Here is a 17,159-nt window from a genome sequence, read left to right on the forward strand (position 1 = left end):
ATGAAATTACACCAATCTTAATTTTCTGTACATTCTTTGTTTTATTTAACTCGTTGGTCTTTGCAGTGGGTCAAGACATCCAGGCCATCCTGGGTGAGTGCGTGCCATCAATCACCCACAATCAGTCACCCATAATCAATCATCACCCATTTTATTTTTTTCCCCATCAGCTGATCATGCTAAAGCTCTCATTGGTCAGCTGGTCATCTTCAATCAGATCCTTGGAGAACTACGACAGGACGTCAAGGAGCAGGTGACACACACACACACACGCACACACACACAGGGATGTGACATCCAGGTGTTGTCCAGGTGAAGGAGATGTCGCTGATGAGGAACACTGTCTTGGAATGTCAAGTTTGTGGTGAGTCATCGCTCGCCCGCGACTTCCGTGTGTTTGAGGACCTGATTGAAGACGTCTGTGTGTGTCCGCAGGCTTCCACGAGCCACGCTCACGCTGCTCGCCCAACCCGTGTCACGAAGGCGTGGCCTGCACCGACAGCCCACACTTCCCCGGGTATACCTGCGGACGCTGCCCGCCCGGCACCACCGGCAACGGCACACACTGTCATGACGTGGATGAGGTAAGAGTGCACGTCTGCGCGCACAAACCACCATGTGATGTCATCCTTTGCTCCACCAGTGTGCGGCGTATCCGTGTTTCTCTCCCGACGCCTGTGTCAACACAATGGGCGGCTTCAGCTGTCTGCCATGTCCTCCTGGCCTGTGGGGGGCACCACTGGCCGGCACGGGGCTTGGCTATGCCAAGGCACACAAGCAGGTCTCACAAACACGCACAAACACAGAAAGTAGTCCAGGGGTGTCTAAAGTTTCTCCGCTGAAGTCCGTACGCTGAAAATTGAAAGGATCCGGCAGCCATTTTGATATTTTTCCATTTTCAAACCAATACAATACATATTGTATCCTGTCAATTTAGGTGAGTGTTAAATGTCCCGGGGACCCAAAAAAGTCTTTAAAGTATAATATATTTTTTTAGGGCTGTCAAAGTTAATGTGATTATAACACGTGAACTATATTTTCCTTTAACGGCACTAATTTTTTGATGGGCGATTAACGCACACGTGTCCTATTTGACACTATTTGAATGTTTATATAATATTTATTTAAAATATTTATATGATGTATATTTTTTATAGTATTACATAATATTTTATATTATATAATAGTATATTATTATTATATTTATACAACATAATTGAATTAATTGATAGCTATTTGAAATGTGGCTGTGTTCCCTAGTTACTGATGAGGCACAAGCGGGAAAATAGCGATCAGAAATGGACAAGGAAAAGGGTACATTGTGGAAATACCAGGTCCAAAGTCATGACAAGTTGTTCTCCCGACAAGAAAATACTATTTTTCGCCGTCTTCGCAGGAGCAAACTCCTGCTGCCTCCGGGACGTTACAAGGTGTGTGTGTGGGGGGGGGGTTTGGTGGTAGCGGGGGTGTATTTTGTAGCGTCCCGGAAGAGTTAGTACTGCAAAGGGTTCTGGGTATTTGTTCTGTTGTGTTTATGTTGTGTTACGGTGCGGATGTTCTCCCGAAATGTGTTTGTCATTCTAGTTTGGTGTGGCGTATATTTCTAACAGTGTTAAAGTTGTTTATGCAGCACCCTCAGTGTAACGTGTATCGCTGTTGATCAAGTGTGCGTTGCATTCACGTGTTTGTGCGTACAGAAGCCGCACATATCTTGTGACTGGGCCGGCACGTTTTTAGACTGGGTGAAAAGCGGACGTGATGACAGCTCGTAGAAGATGTTAAAGGCAGTGCCTTTAAGGAACGCCCCCAAGACTGTGGTCCGGGTGGACTACGAGATATAATGACTGATGAACACCTTCGTTCGATAATGAAGGTTGCCTCAGCTCAAAGCCTGAGCCCCGACATTAATGAACTAGCATCCAAGAAAAGATGCCAGGTGTCTGGCTTGGGCACATCAGATTAGATCAGGGTGTTGCAAACTGAGCAGTTTAAAGTCCTGAATGGTTGTTTTATTCATTGTTATTTTATTTTCAAATGTTTTAGCCTGTGGAAAAAGTTAATGTTGATATTTACCTCAGAAGGCTGCAAATAGAAAAGAGGCATTCAATTTTTATTTAAATTGTATTTGATATGCCATTGACATTTTTTAATTATTATTATTATTATTTGAAACTCGATTTTGCATGTCACTATAAAGTTATATAAGCCTTGCTTGTTCAATATTCAATGCAAAACTTGTTTGGGTCCCTATTAAAAGGTTAATTTGTTCAACCTTGGCCCGCGGCTTTGTTCAGTTTTACATTTTGGCCCACTCTGTATTTGAGTTTGACACCCCTGCTCTAGATCAACTTCAGATTCATCCGTTGATTATGATTTTTATTTTTTTAAACAAATGGCAATTAAAAAAAAAAGTCCCACTAAAATTTTTGAGATTCCAAAAGGGCCCTACCGAAAAGTGTTGAAATAAGGTCATACCGTTTTTTTACTTTCAACATTTAAGTCTTTATTCTTATCATGTTTCATGTTTTTTAAATACCGGTAGGTAAGTAATTCATAAAAACGTTGATTTTGGTTCATTATTGTTTTTTGAGGAATGACAGTTTAAAAAAAATCACACTAAAGGTGTCGGGGATCCAAAAGGGTCCCACTCATTAAAGTGTAAAAATATATCCTATTTCAATATATATTATTTTTTGCTTTGAACGCTTAAATCTCTAAATCAACTTCAGATTCATATGTTGATTATAAGTTTTAATTTTTAAAAAATATTTTATGTCTTTTTTTTTCAGAAAACTGTTTTTTATGGCAAATACGCAAAATATGCAATATTCCTAAAAATATGTCAAAATGATTTGATGTGAAGTAATTGGAGCCTTAAATAGGTCAAAAATTCATAACAACATTGCTTTTGATTCATTATTATTTTTTGAGCAATGACAGTTTTAAAGATAAAAAACAGCCTGCATGGCAGTTTTGTTATTGTAGTCAACATTGCAACTTTTTCTCGTTACATTTCACCTGTTGGCTCTTTTTTGCCACTTTTTGTTTTTTGTAATAGTATTTTTAAAATGGCCCCCAGGCCGCACTTTAGACACCCCTGAAGTAGCCTAATGGTGTGTGTGTGTGTTTGTGTGTGCGTTACAGGAGTGTGTGGATATCGATGAGTGTGTGGATCTGCCGGACGCCTGCATGCCAAACTCCGTGTGCATCAACACAGTGGTGAGTTGACGTCAGGCTCCGCCCATATCCTGATCGAAGGACGGTAGGGTGGGCGGGGCAGAGGCAGCCACCTTGTGTGTTGACTAGGGATGATGCTCGAAACCGGTTTTCCCGGTTGTTCGATAAGAAAAGAACCGAGTCCTCTGACTCAAATCCCTTTTTGAGAACCGGTACCCGTTATCGAGACCACTATAGTAAAGGAAAAGAGTTGGTTCTTTAATCGAATCCCTGGGAACGAATCCCGTCCCGACAAGAAATGCCCCGTAGGACATCACAAGAAATGAAGTCACGTAGCAGTCATTTGTCACGGTGGGGTGCAGCGTGCTGCGGTTCGTTCTCCCGGGACGCAAAACTGGCGGCTCCGGACGAAAGCGTGCAGGTAGGTGATTATTTATTTCTCATAAATCATACACATTAACAAAAGGAAAGCGTGCCGTTCGCACGGGAAGCTAAAGCAAAAACTTACTTAGCACAGGAATACTAGAAGCTAAGGTATCATGAGCTCGAAAAACAGAATGCCAACGTAACTGTTGCAAATGCAAACCATGAAGCCACGTCGATTGACCGGAAAAGGCAGGCTTAAATAGTCTCTGATGAGCAACAGGTGCGCGTACAAGGCAGGTTAAAATCATAAGTAACCATGGTGACTAAAACAAACCCCCGAAGTGCACAAAACAACTAAGGAAGTCCAAAACTAACAGAACAGTACATAACTAAACAAAACATGATCTGTCTAATAAACTAGTGCTTTCTTTATTTCTTTAGTTTATTTTGAACATGAACAGACTTACAGTATAATACATCACAGTTTCATATCATTTCACTTTACAGGAGTAGGAAGAAGTACACCTTATTAAATCCTACCCCTTTCCCACTTCATAGCGTTTACAAATATAAAGATCATTTACTGAACTTTTTATGATAAAATATCTGTGAATTAGTATATACAACAGTTTTGTAATCCATCCATCCATCCATTTTTTACCGCTTATTCCCTTCGGGGTCGCGGGGGGCGCTGGAGCCTATCTCAGCTATGTAATTAATTAATTCAGTCATTATTAATATACTGAGATGAAGAATATCTTATTTTCAATAAGGTTGAAATTTTTTCTCATAATTCTTCTTCTTTGTACTTTGTAAGCACTATTCATTTGAACAACCTCTTAAACTGGATCATATCAGTACAATGTTTAACTTCTTTACTTAATCCATTCCATCATTTAATTCCACATCATTTTAGCTGTTTGCAATTTTACCAAATCATCGAACTTTAATATTTTTGACTCAATAAATAAAGTGTTTGTATGTTCTCTATATCCAACATTATGTATCAGTCTAATGAAATTTTTTTGTAACACGGTTAATGAATGTAGCGCACATTTGTAGTTATTTCCCCACATTTCTGCACAATAACTCAGATATGCTAATACTATAGTAGCAAGGAGTAGAGAATGTGAAGTGATTTGTTAAACCAAATTGTGTTTTTTTCCATATACAACAACCTATCTGGACTCGATAAGAGCATCGATAAGGAATCAGTTCGATAAGAGGATTCGATAATAGGCTCGAACTCGATAATTCCTTATCAAACATCATCCCTAGTGTTGACCCTCTGTGTCTCGCAGGGCTCGTTTAGGTGTGGGGGGTGCAAATCCGGTTTCCTTGGCAACCAGACGACGGGTTGCTTCACCCGCAACTCCTGCGCCGCCTTGACCTTTAACCCCTGCGACAGACATGCCCACTGCGCCATCGAGAGGAACGGGGATGTTACCTGCAAGGTTGGTAGTTTCAATCCCAAAACGAAACACCATTTTTTTATGTGTGTGTGTGTGTGCGCAGTGTAACGTGGGCTGGGCGGGTAACGGCAACACGTGCGGCATGGACACGGACATTGACGGTTTCCCCGACCGTACGCTGCCCTGCTTGGACAACAACAAACACTGCAAACAGGTGAGTCTCGGTCATGTGACCATGGGCTGGAAGTCACAGCGCGTTGTCGTGCCTTCAGGACAACTGCATGTCCACCCCCAACTCGGGTCAAGAAGACGCCGACAACGACGGCATCGGCGATCAGTGCGACCAGGATGCGGACGGAGACGGCATCAAAAACGTGGAGGTGAGCGAGAGCGCTGGTAGGTGTAGACGCGGCGTCACGTGACGTGTCTTCCATCCCGACAGGACAACTGTCGTCTGGTCCCCAACAAGGACCAGCAGAATTCCGACAGCGACTCTTTTGGGGATGCGTGTGACAACTGTCCTAACGTGGCCAACAGCGAGCAGACGGACACCGACGGGAACGCGCGAGGGGACGCATGCGACCTCGACATCGACGGAGATGGTACCGTAAGGCGTCAAAAGAGTATCAAAATAGAGGGGTTGAGGGGATGATATTGAAGCGGTATAGTACCGAATGTGATTCATTAGTATCGAGGTGTATGTATGTATGTATGTGTGTATATATATATATATATATATATATATATATATATATATATATATATATATATATATATATATATATATATATATATATATATATATATATATATATATATATATATATATATATATATAATGTATAATATACATAAATACACATGTATAATATATATATATACACACACACATGTATATATATATACATATATATGTGTATTTAGGTATATTATATATATATATGTATATATATACGTGTGTGTGTATGTATGTATGTATGTATATATATATATATATATATATATATATATATATATATATATATATATATATATACACATACATATGTGTGTATATGTATACAGTCGTGGTCAAAAGTTTACATACACTTGTAAAGAACATAATGTCATGGCTGTTTTGAGTTTCCAATAATTTCTACAACTCTTATTTTTTTGTGATTGGAAGTTTGGTTCTTTATGAATTTATTATGGGTCTACTGAAAATGTGACCAAATCTGCTGGGTTAAAAGTATACATACAGCAATGTTAATATTTGGTTACATGTCTCTTGGCAAGTTTCTGTGCAATAAGGCGCTTTTGGTAGCCCTCCACAAGCTTCTGGCAAGCTTCTATTTGAATTTTTGACCACTCCTCTTGACAAAATTGGTGCAGTTCAGCTAAATTTGTTGGTTTTTTGACATTGACTTGTTTCTTGAGCATTGTCCACATGTTTAAGTCAGGACTTTGGGGAGGCCATTTTAAAACCTTAATTCTAGCCTGATTTAGCCATTCCTTTGCCACTTGTGTTTTGGGATCATTGTAATGTTGGAACACCCAACTTCGCCCAAGACCCAACCTCCGGGCTGATGATTTTAGGTTGTCCTGAAGAATTTGGAGGTAATCCTCCTTTTTCATTGTCCCATTTACTCTCTGTAAAGCACCAGTTCCATTGGCAGCAAAACAGGCCCAGAGCATAATACTACCACCACCATGCTTGACGGTAGACATGGTGTTCCTGGGATTAAAGGCCTCACCTTTTCTCCTCCAAACATATTGCTGGGTATTGGGACCAAACAGCTCAATTTTTGTTTCATCTGACCACAGAACTTTCCTCCAGAAGGTCTTATGTTTGTCCATGTGATCAGCAGCAAACTTTAGACGAGCCTTAAGGTGTCTCTTCTGGAGCAAGGGTTTCCTTCTTGCATGTTAGCCTCTCAGTCCATAGTGATGCAAAACACGCTTGACTTTGGACACTGACGCCTGTGTTCCAGCAGCTTCCAATTTATTGCATACCTGCTTTTTGGTGGTTCTCGGTTGACTCTTAATCATCCTGACAAATTTTCTTTCAGCAGCAGGTAGGGGTGTAACGGTACATGTATTTGTATTGAACTGTTTCGGTACGGGGGGTTCGGTTCGGAGGTGTACCGAACAAGTTTCCACACGGACATATTAAGTAGCGTACCGCACGTTGTGTCAACAATGCACACTGAGGCACAACACACGGCATGCTAGCAGCGACCGGGCTAGGACAACATGTAAAAGCCAGAGCTGGAAGACCCTCCTGCCTCGTTAAGATCTCCCGTTTGGGAACACGTTGGCTGCGCGATACAACAATGGAGGACGGAGGTTTGCCGACATTGTTCAGCAGCTGCTTCTGACAACACGTCAAACATGCCAACCCATTTGAAGCGTCACCATTCAAGCAGTCTCTCCTCGGCGAGTCAGGCAGGACTAAAGCAATAACAAATGTTTTTATAGCAGCAGATTTAAGTCCATATTGCATTGATTTTGACCCACTTCTATGGTGGAAGAACAATAAGCCCATATATTCTCTTACTGCCAAGTTAGCCAGGCTGGGGGACGGAAAGAAAAGTTAATCTGAGGCTGAGTTGAAGAAAAGTTTTGTCATTTTATTTAATCTGAGCAACAACTTGAGGCAGTTTAATGTTGATTAACGTGGACCCTGACTTAAAGAAGTTGGAAAAACGTATTCGGGTGTTACCATTTAGTGGTCAATTGTCCAGAATATATACTGTACTGTGCAATCTACTAATAAAAGTCTCAATCAATCAATCAAAAAAAGCACTTTTTATGTAGAAAGGTTTTGTTAAGAAACCATTCTGAGCCTTATCTTATTTAGTTTTTATATTTATATATGTTGACCACATTAACTCTGGCAATGGACCATGTGTGTATATGTATGTTATGCCATTGTTTACAAATTTGGTAAATAAATAACCAAAACATTTATATTTTTTTGTTTTCTTACTGTACCGAAAATGAACCGAACCGTGACCTCTAAACCGAGGTACGTACCGAACCAAAATTTTTGTGTACCGTTACACCCCTAGCAGCAGGTGATAGCTTGCGTTTTCTTCCTGATCGTGGCAGTGACAAAACTGTGCCATGCACTTTATACTGATGAACAATTGTCTGCACAGTTGCTCTTGGGATTTTAAGCTGCTTTGAAATGGCCCCATGTGACTTTCCTGACTTGTTCAAGTCAATGATTCGTTTTTTCAGATCTGTGCTGAGTTTTTTTGACTTTCCCATTGTCGCGTTTGTAACAGTGTCTAATGACTTAATCACATGAGCCCTATTTAAATGGGCTCAGAGAAGTCAACAGGTGTAGTCAATCATAATCACTCACATGAAGTTAAGAGGCCATGCCATGAAGCTAATTTGATTTGATTGTAACTTTTCTACATCATCAAAATTGATCATGTATGTTGCTGTATGTATACTTTTGACCCAGCCGATTTGGTCACATTTTCAGTAGATCCATAATAAATTCATAAGAGAACCAAACTTCATGAATGCTTTTTGTGACAAACAAGTATGTGCTCCAATCCCTCTATCACAAGAAAAATAAGAGTTGTAGAAATTATTGGAAACTCAAGACAGCCATGACATTATGTCCTTCACAAGTGTATGTAAACTTTTGACCACGACTGTATATACGTTTATATATACATATGTATGTAATTGTATGAGTACATATTTTTTTAATCTCACAGCAGAGTGTGGGTTGTGATGTGTGACAACTATCATTTGTACAAAAATAAAGAATGTAGGGTCTACAATCTTATGTGTGTGCGTGTGCGTAGGTATTCCAAACGTCCTGGACAACTGTCCAAAGATTCCTAATCCCATGCAGACAGACCGAGATCGTGACGGTGTTGGAGACGCGTGTGACACCTGTCCTGAACTGAGCAACCCGACACAAGTACACACACACACGCACGCACGCACGCACACCCACCCACCATCATATTGTACATTGTCCTGCAAGCGTTCAATTTGTTTTTTCAGACCGACCTGGATGACGACCTGGTGGGAGACATATGTGATACGAACCAGGACACGTACGACATACATGCAGAAAGAAAGACTGGTTGTCATGGTAACGTCAGCAAACGTATGTGTGTGTGTGTCTGTGTGTGTGTGCACGCAGGGATGGAGACGGTCACCAGGACAACAGAGACAATTGTCCTGACATACCAAACAGTTCCCAGTTGGATTCAGACAACGATGGCCTCGGCGACGACTGTGACCACGACGACGACAACGACGACGTTCCTGATGACCGTGACAATTGTCGTCTCATTGTCAACCCCAACCAGAAAGATTCTAATCGTAAACACAACCTTTGACCTGTATTCATGTCTCTATAACACCTGTCTTCTATCACACCTGTGTTCATGTCTCTGTCACACCTGTCTTCTATCACACCTGTCTTCATGACTCTATCACACCTGTCTTCTATCACACCTGTCTTCATGACTCTCACACCTGTCTTCTATCACACTTGTTTCATGACTCTCACACCTGTCTTCTATCACACCTGTCTTCATGACTCTATCACACCTGTTTTCTATCACACCTGTCTTCATTTGTCTGTCACACCTGTCTTCGTGTCTCTATCACACCTGTCTTCTATCACATCTGTCTTCATGACTCTATCACACCTGTCTTCTAACATACCTGTCTTCATTTGTCTGTCACACCTGTCATCACGTCTCTCACACCTGTCTTCTATCACACCCATCTTCATCTGTCTGTCACACCTGTTTTAATGTCTCTATCACACCTGTCTTCCATCACAACTGTCTTCGCGTCTCTCTCACACCTGTCTTCTATCACACCTGTCTTCACGTCTCTATCACACCTGTCTTCACGTCTCTATCACACCTGTCTTCATCACACCTGTCTTCACGTCTCTATCACACCTGTCTCTATCACACCTGTCTTCATCACACCTGTCTTCACGTCTCTATCACACCTGTCTTCATCACACCTGTCTTCACGTCTCTATAACAACTGTCTTTGCGTCTCTATCACACCTGTCTTCATGTCTCTATCACACCTGTCTTCACGTCTCTATAACAACTGTCTTCGCGTCTCTATTACACCTGTCTTCTATCACACCTGTCATTGCGTCTCTATCACACCTGTCTTTGCGTCTCTATCACACCTGTCTTTGCGTCTCTATAACACCTGTCTTCGTGCCTCCATCACACCTGTCTTCACGTCTCTATAACAACTGTCTTTGCATCTCTAATACACCTGTCTTCTATCACATCCGTCTTCGTGTCTCTATCACACCTGTCTTCATGTCTGTATCATACCTGTCTTCTATAAATAAATGATAAATGTCTGTATCATACCTGTCTTCTATCACACTTGTCTTCATGTCTCTATCACACCTGTCCTCGTGTCTCTATCACACTTATCTTTAATCACAGCTGTCTTCACGTCTCTATCACAGCTGTCTTCACGTCTCTATCACACCTGTCTTCGTGCCTCTATCACACCTGTCTTTGCGCCTCTGTCACACCTGTCTTCGCGTCTCTGTCACACCTGTCTTCTATCGCACCTGTCTTCGTGTCTCTATCACACCTGTCTTCATGTCTCTGTCACGCCTGTCTTTTATCACACCTGTCTTTGTGTCTTCTATCACACCTGTTTCCATGCCCCATGTGTGTGCTCAGTAAACGGGGTGGGGGACGTGTGCGAGGACGACTTCGACAACGACAGCGTCCTGGATGCGGTTGACGCGTGTCCCGAGAGCGCCGAGGTGACATTGACTGACTTCCGGGCTTACCAAACGGTCGTCTTGGACCCAGAGAGTGACACCCAGATCGACCCCAACTGGGTGGTTCTAAACCAGGTGAGCCCCGATCGTTCGCCTTGGCGGCATCCTGACCTCTGACCCCCGGCGATTGCACGCGTAGGGAATGGAGATTGTCCAGACCACAAACAGTGACCCGGGTCTCGCCATCGGTACGTGCCTTTCCGGCCACCCCCCTTAACGCGAGACGCCAGGAAGCAGAACCTCGTGTGTGTGTGTGTGTGTGTCGGCAGGCTACACGGCGTTCAACGGCGTGGACTTCGAGGGGACGTTCCACGTCAACACGGTGACAGACGACGACTACGCCGGCTTCGTCTTCGCCTACCAGGACTCGTCCAGTTTCTACGCCGTCATGTGGAAGCAGACACAGCAGGAATACTGGCAGGCCATGCCCTTCCACGCCCTCGCCACAGCCGCCTTGCACCTGAAGGTCCTCAGGTCCTAATCTTGCGTTTCTTTAAAAAGACTTCTTTAATGTTGGTGTGCGTGCGTGGCAGGTGGTGAAGTCTCGTACCGGACCCGGTCCGTTCTTAAGGAATGCGCTGTGGCACACGGGGGACACAACTGGCGAGGCCACGCTTCTCTGGAAGGATCCGAGGAACGTCGGCTGGAAGGACAAGACGTCATACCGCTGGCAGCTCAGCCACCGCCCCCAGGTGGGCTACATCAGGTGAGAGCACCCTCGTGTGGCCTCTAACTGTCCATTAGTCTTTCTGCCTTAATTTTGAGGTGGCAAAGGAAGATTTTGAGCACAGAACAATTTATTTTGCGAGCACAAAATAAGAATAAATTAAACTTAAGTGTAAAATAAAAATGTTTGAGCAAAAATAAAGGTTGTTTGTGCTTAACACTAGAACTCCCAGGGTTACTTTCTCCCCCTGCGATTCCCAGGACGCAGCCCAAATGCTGAGTTTAAAATTTACCACTCAATGCCTGACATTTAGCCACCTTTCTTTTGTAAACGCAGCCATTACATCAGATCGTGGTGGACCACTCGAACGCTCAGATTAGGGGGAGGGGTATTCTTGAGCGTTGTCTTGTTGCTGTAGGACTGGAAGTACTATTAGCTGTAAAGATCTCTAATCTCATTAGAAGTACTATGTTGTCCATATTAAAGTGCCCTTTTGCAAAACTGTAATTGACTTTTTAGGTTAGCGGTTTATTTGATAGTGTTTTTGTTTCTGCAAAAAGCAAACCTTTTTCTTAAAATATTCCTAGAATGAATAATTGTTGTCCAATGACAACTTTTTCACAAAACATCGAAACATTTTTGTTAAAGGCTTTTTTTCCAGTTTTTCACAATACTTTATGTAAAGTGGCATACATTTTGTTGCAAAATTTAAACTTATGTCTCAAAATATTCTTACAATGCATAGTTCTATTTTTTCTCTCAATATTACCATCTTTTTTCTTTAAAAGAATACTTTTTCACAATATATTTGACTTTCATTCTGTAAAATTACATAATTTTTTCTTGTAAAATTTTTCCTCACAATATTTCAACTTTTAAAAAAAAATAAAAATTGACTATCATCATGTAAATGGTATACGTTTTTCTTAAAACATTTTTTACTTTTTTTGAAAACATTTCTACACAACTCTTGTAAGATAACCTTTTTCTCACATTTTTCCCCCCAAAAAATTCATAGTATAGTTGACTTTCATCTTGTAAAATTACATAATTTTGCCTTTTAAAATATATATATTTTTCAAATTATTCTGAAGTATTTTGGTCTACAACCTTTTTCTCACTATTGCAAGATTTTCACAATGTATTTGACTTTAATCAAGTAAAATGGTATACTTTTTTCTTTAAAATGTTTAACTTTTTTTCCCCAAAATATTTCCACATAATTCTTTTGCAAAAACTTTTTACTCACAATATTGCGTTTTTGTTATAAAAAAAAAAGAAAGAAAAGACTTTTACAATAGTTAACTTTAATCCTGTAAAATGGGATACATTTTCCTTGTTTTCACAATATTACAACCTTTTTTAAGTTTCTTCCATAGCGATGTCTGCTTTTTGGGAGTAGTTGTGTTAATCAGTGTGTCTGCATGTGATTATGCATTTTAGCAATCATTTCTGCTTTCTGTGCTCGCCTAAGTCCCGTCTTCCTCTCTCTCGCAACCGCTCCACTAAGCACAGTCAACTATTTTCTGTGTGCTTGCCCAAGTTTTGGGAACCAATCGGGGAACTGAACAAATGTACGCTCTGATTAGCTGTTTTGTCTCCAATTAGATTGCTTGTTACATTGCGGACTAATGTACAAAAATAACTTTATACCACAATATTTATAAAACGTTACCCACAGTGTTCAGGCTCAAATAACCTTTTAAAAAAATCTTTCAAAATTAAAATAAATATAGTTAAAATATAAACAAGTGTAAGTTAATGAAAAAAAAAAGTACATTATGAATTAATTAGCTAAATATTAGAAGCGCTCAAAGTAAAAATATAATTCACTTAAAATATAAACAAAGTGTTAGTTTGTTAGTTAATCAAAAATAATACTGACTAAAAAACAGACGTCCTAAAAATAAAAAATACTTAATATAAAAAATGTTTGTAAATTTTTTAAAATAAATAATACTAACACATGAATTAATTTGAAAAATATTAGCTCTCAAAATGAAAAATACTTGAAATATAAACCAAAGTCTAAGTTAGTTAAATAAAAAATAATACTCATTTGAAAAATATTAGAATTTCTCAAAATTGAATATGCTTTAACTAACTTAAACTTTGTTTATATTTTGTTTATTAAAAAAATAAAATAACACTAACTTAATACATTTGAAAAATATAATCTTTCAAAATAAAAAATACATGAAATATAAACAAAGCGTAAATTAAACTAAATAATACTAACTTATCAATTAATTTGATATATTTGAACATTAGAAGCTCTAAAAATAAACAAAGATTAAATTAAAATTAATTAAAAAACTAACTTATGAATGAATTTGAAAAAATTAGAAGCTCTCAAAATAAAAATAAAATACACTTAAAGTTTAAGTTTGTTAAATTAAGAGTATATAATACTAAAAATATATATATATATATACTTAAAATATAAACAAAATATAAGTTAGTTAATAAAAAAGAAAATAATACTAACCTATGTATTAATTTAAAACCTATTAAAAGCTCTTAAAATAAAAAATATAATAACTAAAATATAAACAAAAAGTCTAAGTTAGTCAGGTAATTAAAAAATAAAACAATAAACTTATGAATTAATTTGGAAGCTCTCAAAATAAAATAAAACATACTCAAAATATAAACAAGGTTTAAGTTAGTTTATTTAAAAATACTAAAATATGCTTAAAATATAAACAAATTGTAATTAGGTAAATTTGGAAAATATTAATAGCTCTTAAAATAGTATAAACAAAGTTTAAGTTAGTTTATTAAAAAAATACTAAAGCTTAAAATAAAAAAATTGTAAGTTAGGTAATTAAAAAATAAAATACTAACATGAATTAATTTGGAAAATACTAGCTCTCAAAATAAAATATACTTATAATATAAACAAAAGTGTAAATTGGTTAATCTGAAAAATAAGATACTGACTTGTTAATTCATTTGAAAAACAGTTGTCCTAAAAATAAAAAAAAATAAAAAATACTTAATATAACCATAGTTTTAGCTAGTTAATAAAAAAAATACTAATTTATAAATTAATTTGAAAAATATTAGAAGCTCTCAAAATAAAAAAAATACTAATAATATAAACCTAAGTTACTTAAAATATAAACCTTAGTTAAATAAAAATACTGATTCATTAATTTGAAAAATATTAGAAGCTCTCAAAATGGAAAAAAAAAAATTCTCAAAACATTAACAAAGCCAAAATTAAAAAATAAATAAAAATAACTTATGAATTAATTTGGAAAATAGAATCTCTCAAAATAAAATAAACGAAGGTGTAAGTTGGTTAGTTGATCAAAAAAAATAAAATACTGACTTACATTAAGTAATTGGAAAAACATTACATGTCCTTAAAATATAAACAAAGTGTAAGTTAGTTAATCAAAACATTTTTAAAATACTGACTTATTAATTTGATAAACAGACGCTCTAAAAATGTAATATTCTTAAAATATAACAAAGTGTAAGTAAGTTAATAAAAAAATTAAAAAAACAATACTGACTTATTAATTTGATAAACATTAACATCTAAAAATAAAATATTTTTAAAATATAAACAAAGTTTAAGTTAATTAGTATTTTTTTAATTAACTAACTTATGAATTAATTTTAAACATGTAACCTCTCAAAATAAAAACAAAGTTTAAGTTAGTTTAATAAAAAAATAATTAATTTCAAAAATATTATAACCCTTTTAAAACAAAACTAAAATATACCTAAAATATAAACAGTGTAAGTTAATTTAAAAAAATACTAACTTATGAATTAATTTGAAGAATATTAGAAGCTCTCAAAATAAAAATAAAATACTTAAAATATAAATCAAAGTTAGGCTAAGTTAGTTAGATAAATAAAAAGTAAAATAATACTGATGAATTAATTAGAAAAATATTAGGTCTCAAAATACAAATATACTTAATATATAAACAAAATTTAAGTTAGTTAATTAAAAAAATACTAACCTATGAATTAGAAAAATGTTAAACTTTCAAAATAACAAAATATAGTTAAAATAAAGAAAGCGTAAGTTAGTTAATACAAAAAAATACTGACTTGAATTAATTTGGAAAATATTAGAAGCTCTCAAAATACAAACTAAATATACTTAAACTATAAACAAAGTGCAAGTTAGGTAATTAAAAAATAATAGAATACTAACATGAATTAATAAATAAAATCTCAATATAAAAAAATATACCAACCGTAAAATAAACAAAACTTAGTTTGTTAATAAAAAAAACAAAACAACTTAAAAATTATTTAGAAAATTACAACCATAATAAACACTGTTAAATGTGTAACTGAACATTAATATGTTTGTACAGGTAGAATTTTTGACACAATAGGTTTTGCATCGTATTATTATTATTTCTATTCTATTCTTACACGGGAAAGGAACAATAAAAATGTAAGAAAAAGAGCAAAAACATTGGTATGTAATGAAAAAAGCAGAAATCTAATAATATACTTTATCACCTATAATACAAAGCTAACAATAACTTTTCAGTACGTGGCCCTTCAGTTTGGAAACCCCTTAACTAAAGTATGGATATTTTGATCCATGGAGCCGCTGCGCCTCCACATCGAGAGGAGCCAGATGAGGTGGTTCGGGCATCTGGTCAGGATGCCACCCGAACGCCTCTCTAGAGAGGTGTTTAGGGCACGTCCGACCGGTAGGAGGCCACGGGTAAGACTATGTCTCCCGGCTGGCCTGGGAACGCCTCGGGATCCCCCGGGAAGAGCTGGACGAAGTGGTTGGGGAGAGGGAAGTCTTGGCTTCCCTGCTTAGGCTGCTGCCCCCGCGACCCGACCTCTGATCAGCGGAAGAAGATGGATGGATGGATGGATATTAGAGCATAAAGATCTAATTGTAGACCAAACAGCCAATCAGAGCGTCGGACATGTGTCCAGTTCTCTGATTGGTTGCCAAACTTAGAACGCTGTGCCAAAAATGTGCTCCAAATCTGCCTTTGCGACCTCCAAATGAAAGCACAAATATGACTATGTAGTTTTTCTCCACGTCAGGCTTCGTCTCTTTGAGGGCGGCAACATGGTGGCCGACTCGGGCGTGGTGATTGACAGCGCCATGAGAGGCGGGAGACTCGGGGTCTTGTGCTTTTCCCAGGAAAACATCATCTGGTCCAACCTGCGCTACAGGTGCAACGGTATGACCTGTGACCCCCAGGGCCTTTGTTAGCGTGTTAGCATGTTGTCAGCGTGTGCTTTCTTACATCTCAGACACGCTTCCGGAAGACTTCTACCAGCATCGCACGCAAGTCGTGATGCACGTGCACGTGTGACGCCGGCGAGCGGCGCCAACATTAGCGGGGAGGGGCGAGGCCACCCTGAACTGGTCAACTTCAAGAAAAACTCGCCGGCAGGAAAACCGTGGAATGTTCTTCCAGGAATAAAAACTTTTTTTTCTGTATCAATAATGCCTGACAATCAATAAGAGAAAACATGATCAATAATCAATGATCAGATGGGTGATGACTGAGTTCTGTACCTTGGTGACAAATCAGGGGGTGGAGCCTATCCCATCTGTCAATCAAGGGGCACAATGCAAGGATGTCGCCGGTCTAAGTCCCGCCTACTCAAGTTTTCTTTCCGTCAATAGTTGTTTTGCACACGTGGCTCACTATCGCCCCCAGAGGAGTACAGTGGTATGATATCCAAATATTTAATCCACGTACTGTATTACAGGGGTGGTGTCCAAAACTGC

At 38.2% G+C, this 17,159-nt stretch overlaps 1 protein-coding gene across 1 annotated transcript in view; it reads left to right on the forward strand.

Annotated features, from left to right (window-relative positions):
* The window catches only part of thbs3a (thrombospondin 3a), a 29,267-nt gene extending 12,369 nt beyond the window's left edge, over nt 1–16,898 (forward strand). The window contains exons 5-23 of the mRNA XM_062029812.1: nt 67–93; nt 171–253; nt 313–364; nt 436–584; nt 644–781; nt 3,145–3,219; nt 4,845–4,997; nt 5,059–5,169; nt 5,228–5,335; nt 5,398–5,557; nt 8,762–8,880; nt 8,967–9,019; nt 9,109–9,290; nt 10,646–10,824; nt 10,889–10,937; nt 11,019–11,215; nt 11,283–11,455; nt 16,463–16,602; nt 16,676–16,898. Of these exons, the coding sequence (XP_061885796.1) occupies nt 67–93; nt 171–253; nt 313–364; nt 436–584; nt 644–781; nt 3,145–3,219; nt 4,845–4,997; nt 5,059–5,169; nt 5,228–5,335; nt 5,398–5,557; nt 8,762–8,880; nt 8,967–9,019; nt 9,109–9,290; nt 10,646–10,824; nt 10,889–10,937; nt 11,019–11,215; nt 11,283–11,455; nt 16,463–16,602; nt 16,676–16,737 (2,210 nt within the window). The 3' untranslated portion in view covers nt 16,738–16,898. The remainder of the gene's footprint in view (nt 1–66; nt 94–170; nt 254–312; nt 365–435; nt 585–643; nt 782–3,144; nt 3,220–4,844; nt 4,998–5,058; nt 5,170–5,227; nt 5,336–5,397; nt 5,558–8,761; nt 8,881–8,966; nt 9,020–9,108; nt 9,291–10,645; nt 10,825–10,888; nt 10,938–11,018; nt 11,216–11,282; nt 11,456–16,462; nt 16,603–16,675) is intronic.
* The last annotated feature ends 261 nt before the right edge of the window (nt 16,899–17,159 follow it).

The sequence above is a fragment of the Entelurus aequoreus genome, linkage group LG20, assembly GCF_033978785.1.
Source record: "Entelurus aequoreus isolate RoL-2023_Sb linkage group LG20, RoL_Eaeq_v1.1, whole genome shotgun sequence".
Lineage (NCBI taxonomy): Eukaryota > Metazoa > Chordata > Actinopteri > Syngnathiformes > Syngnathidae > Entelurus > Entelurus aequoreus.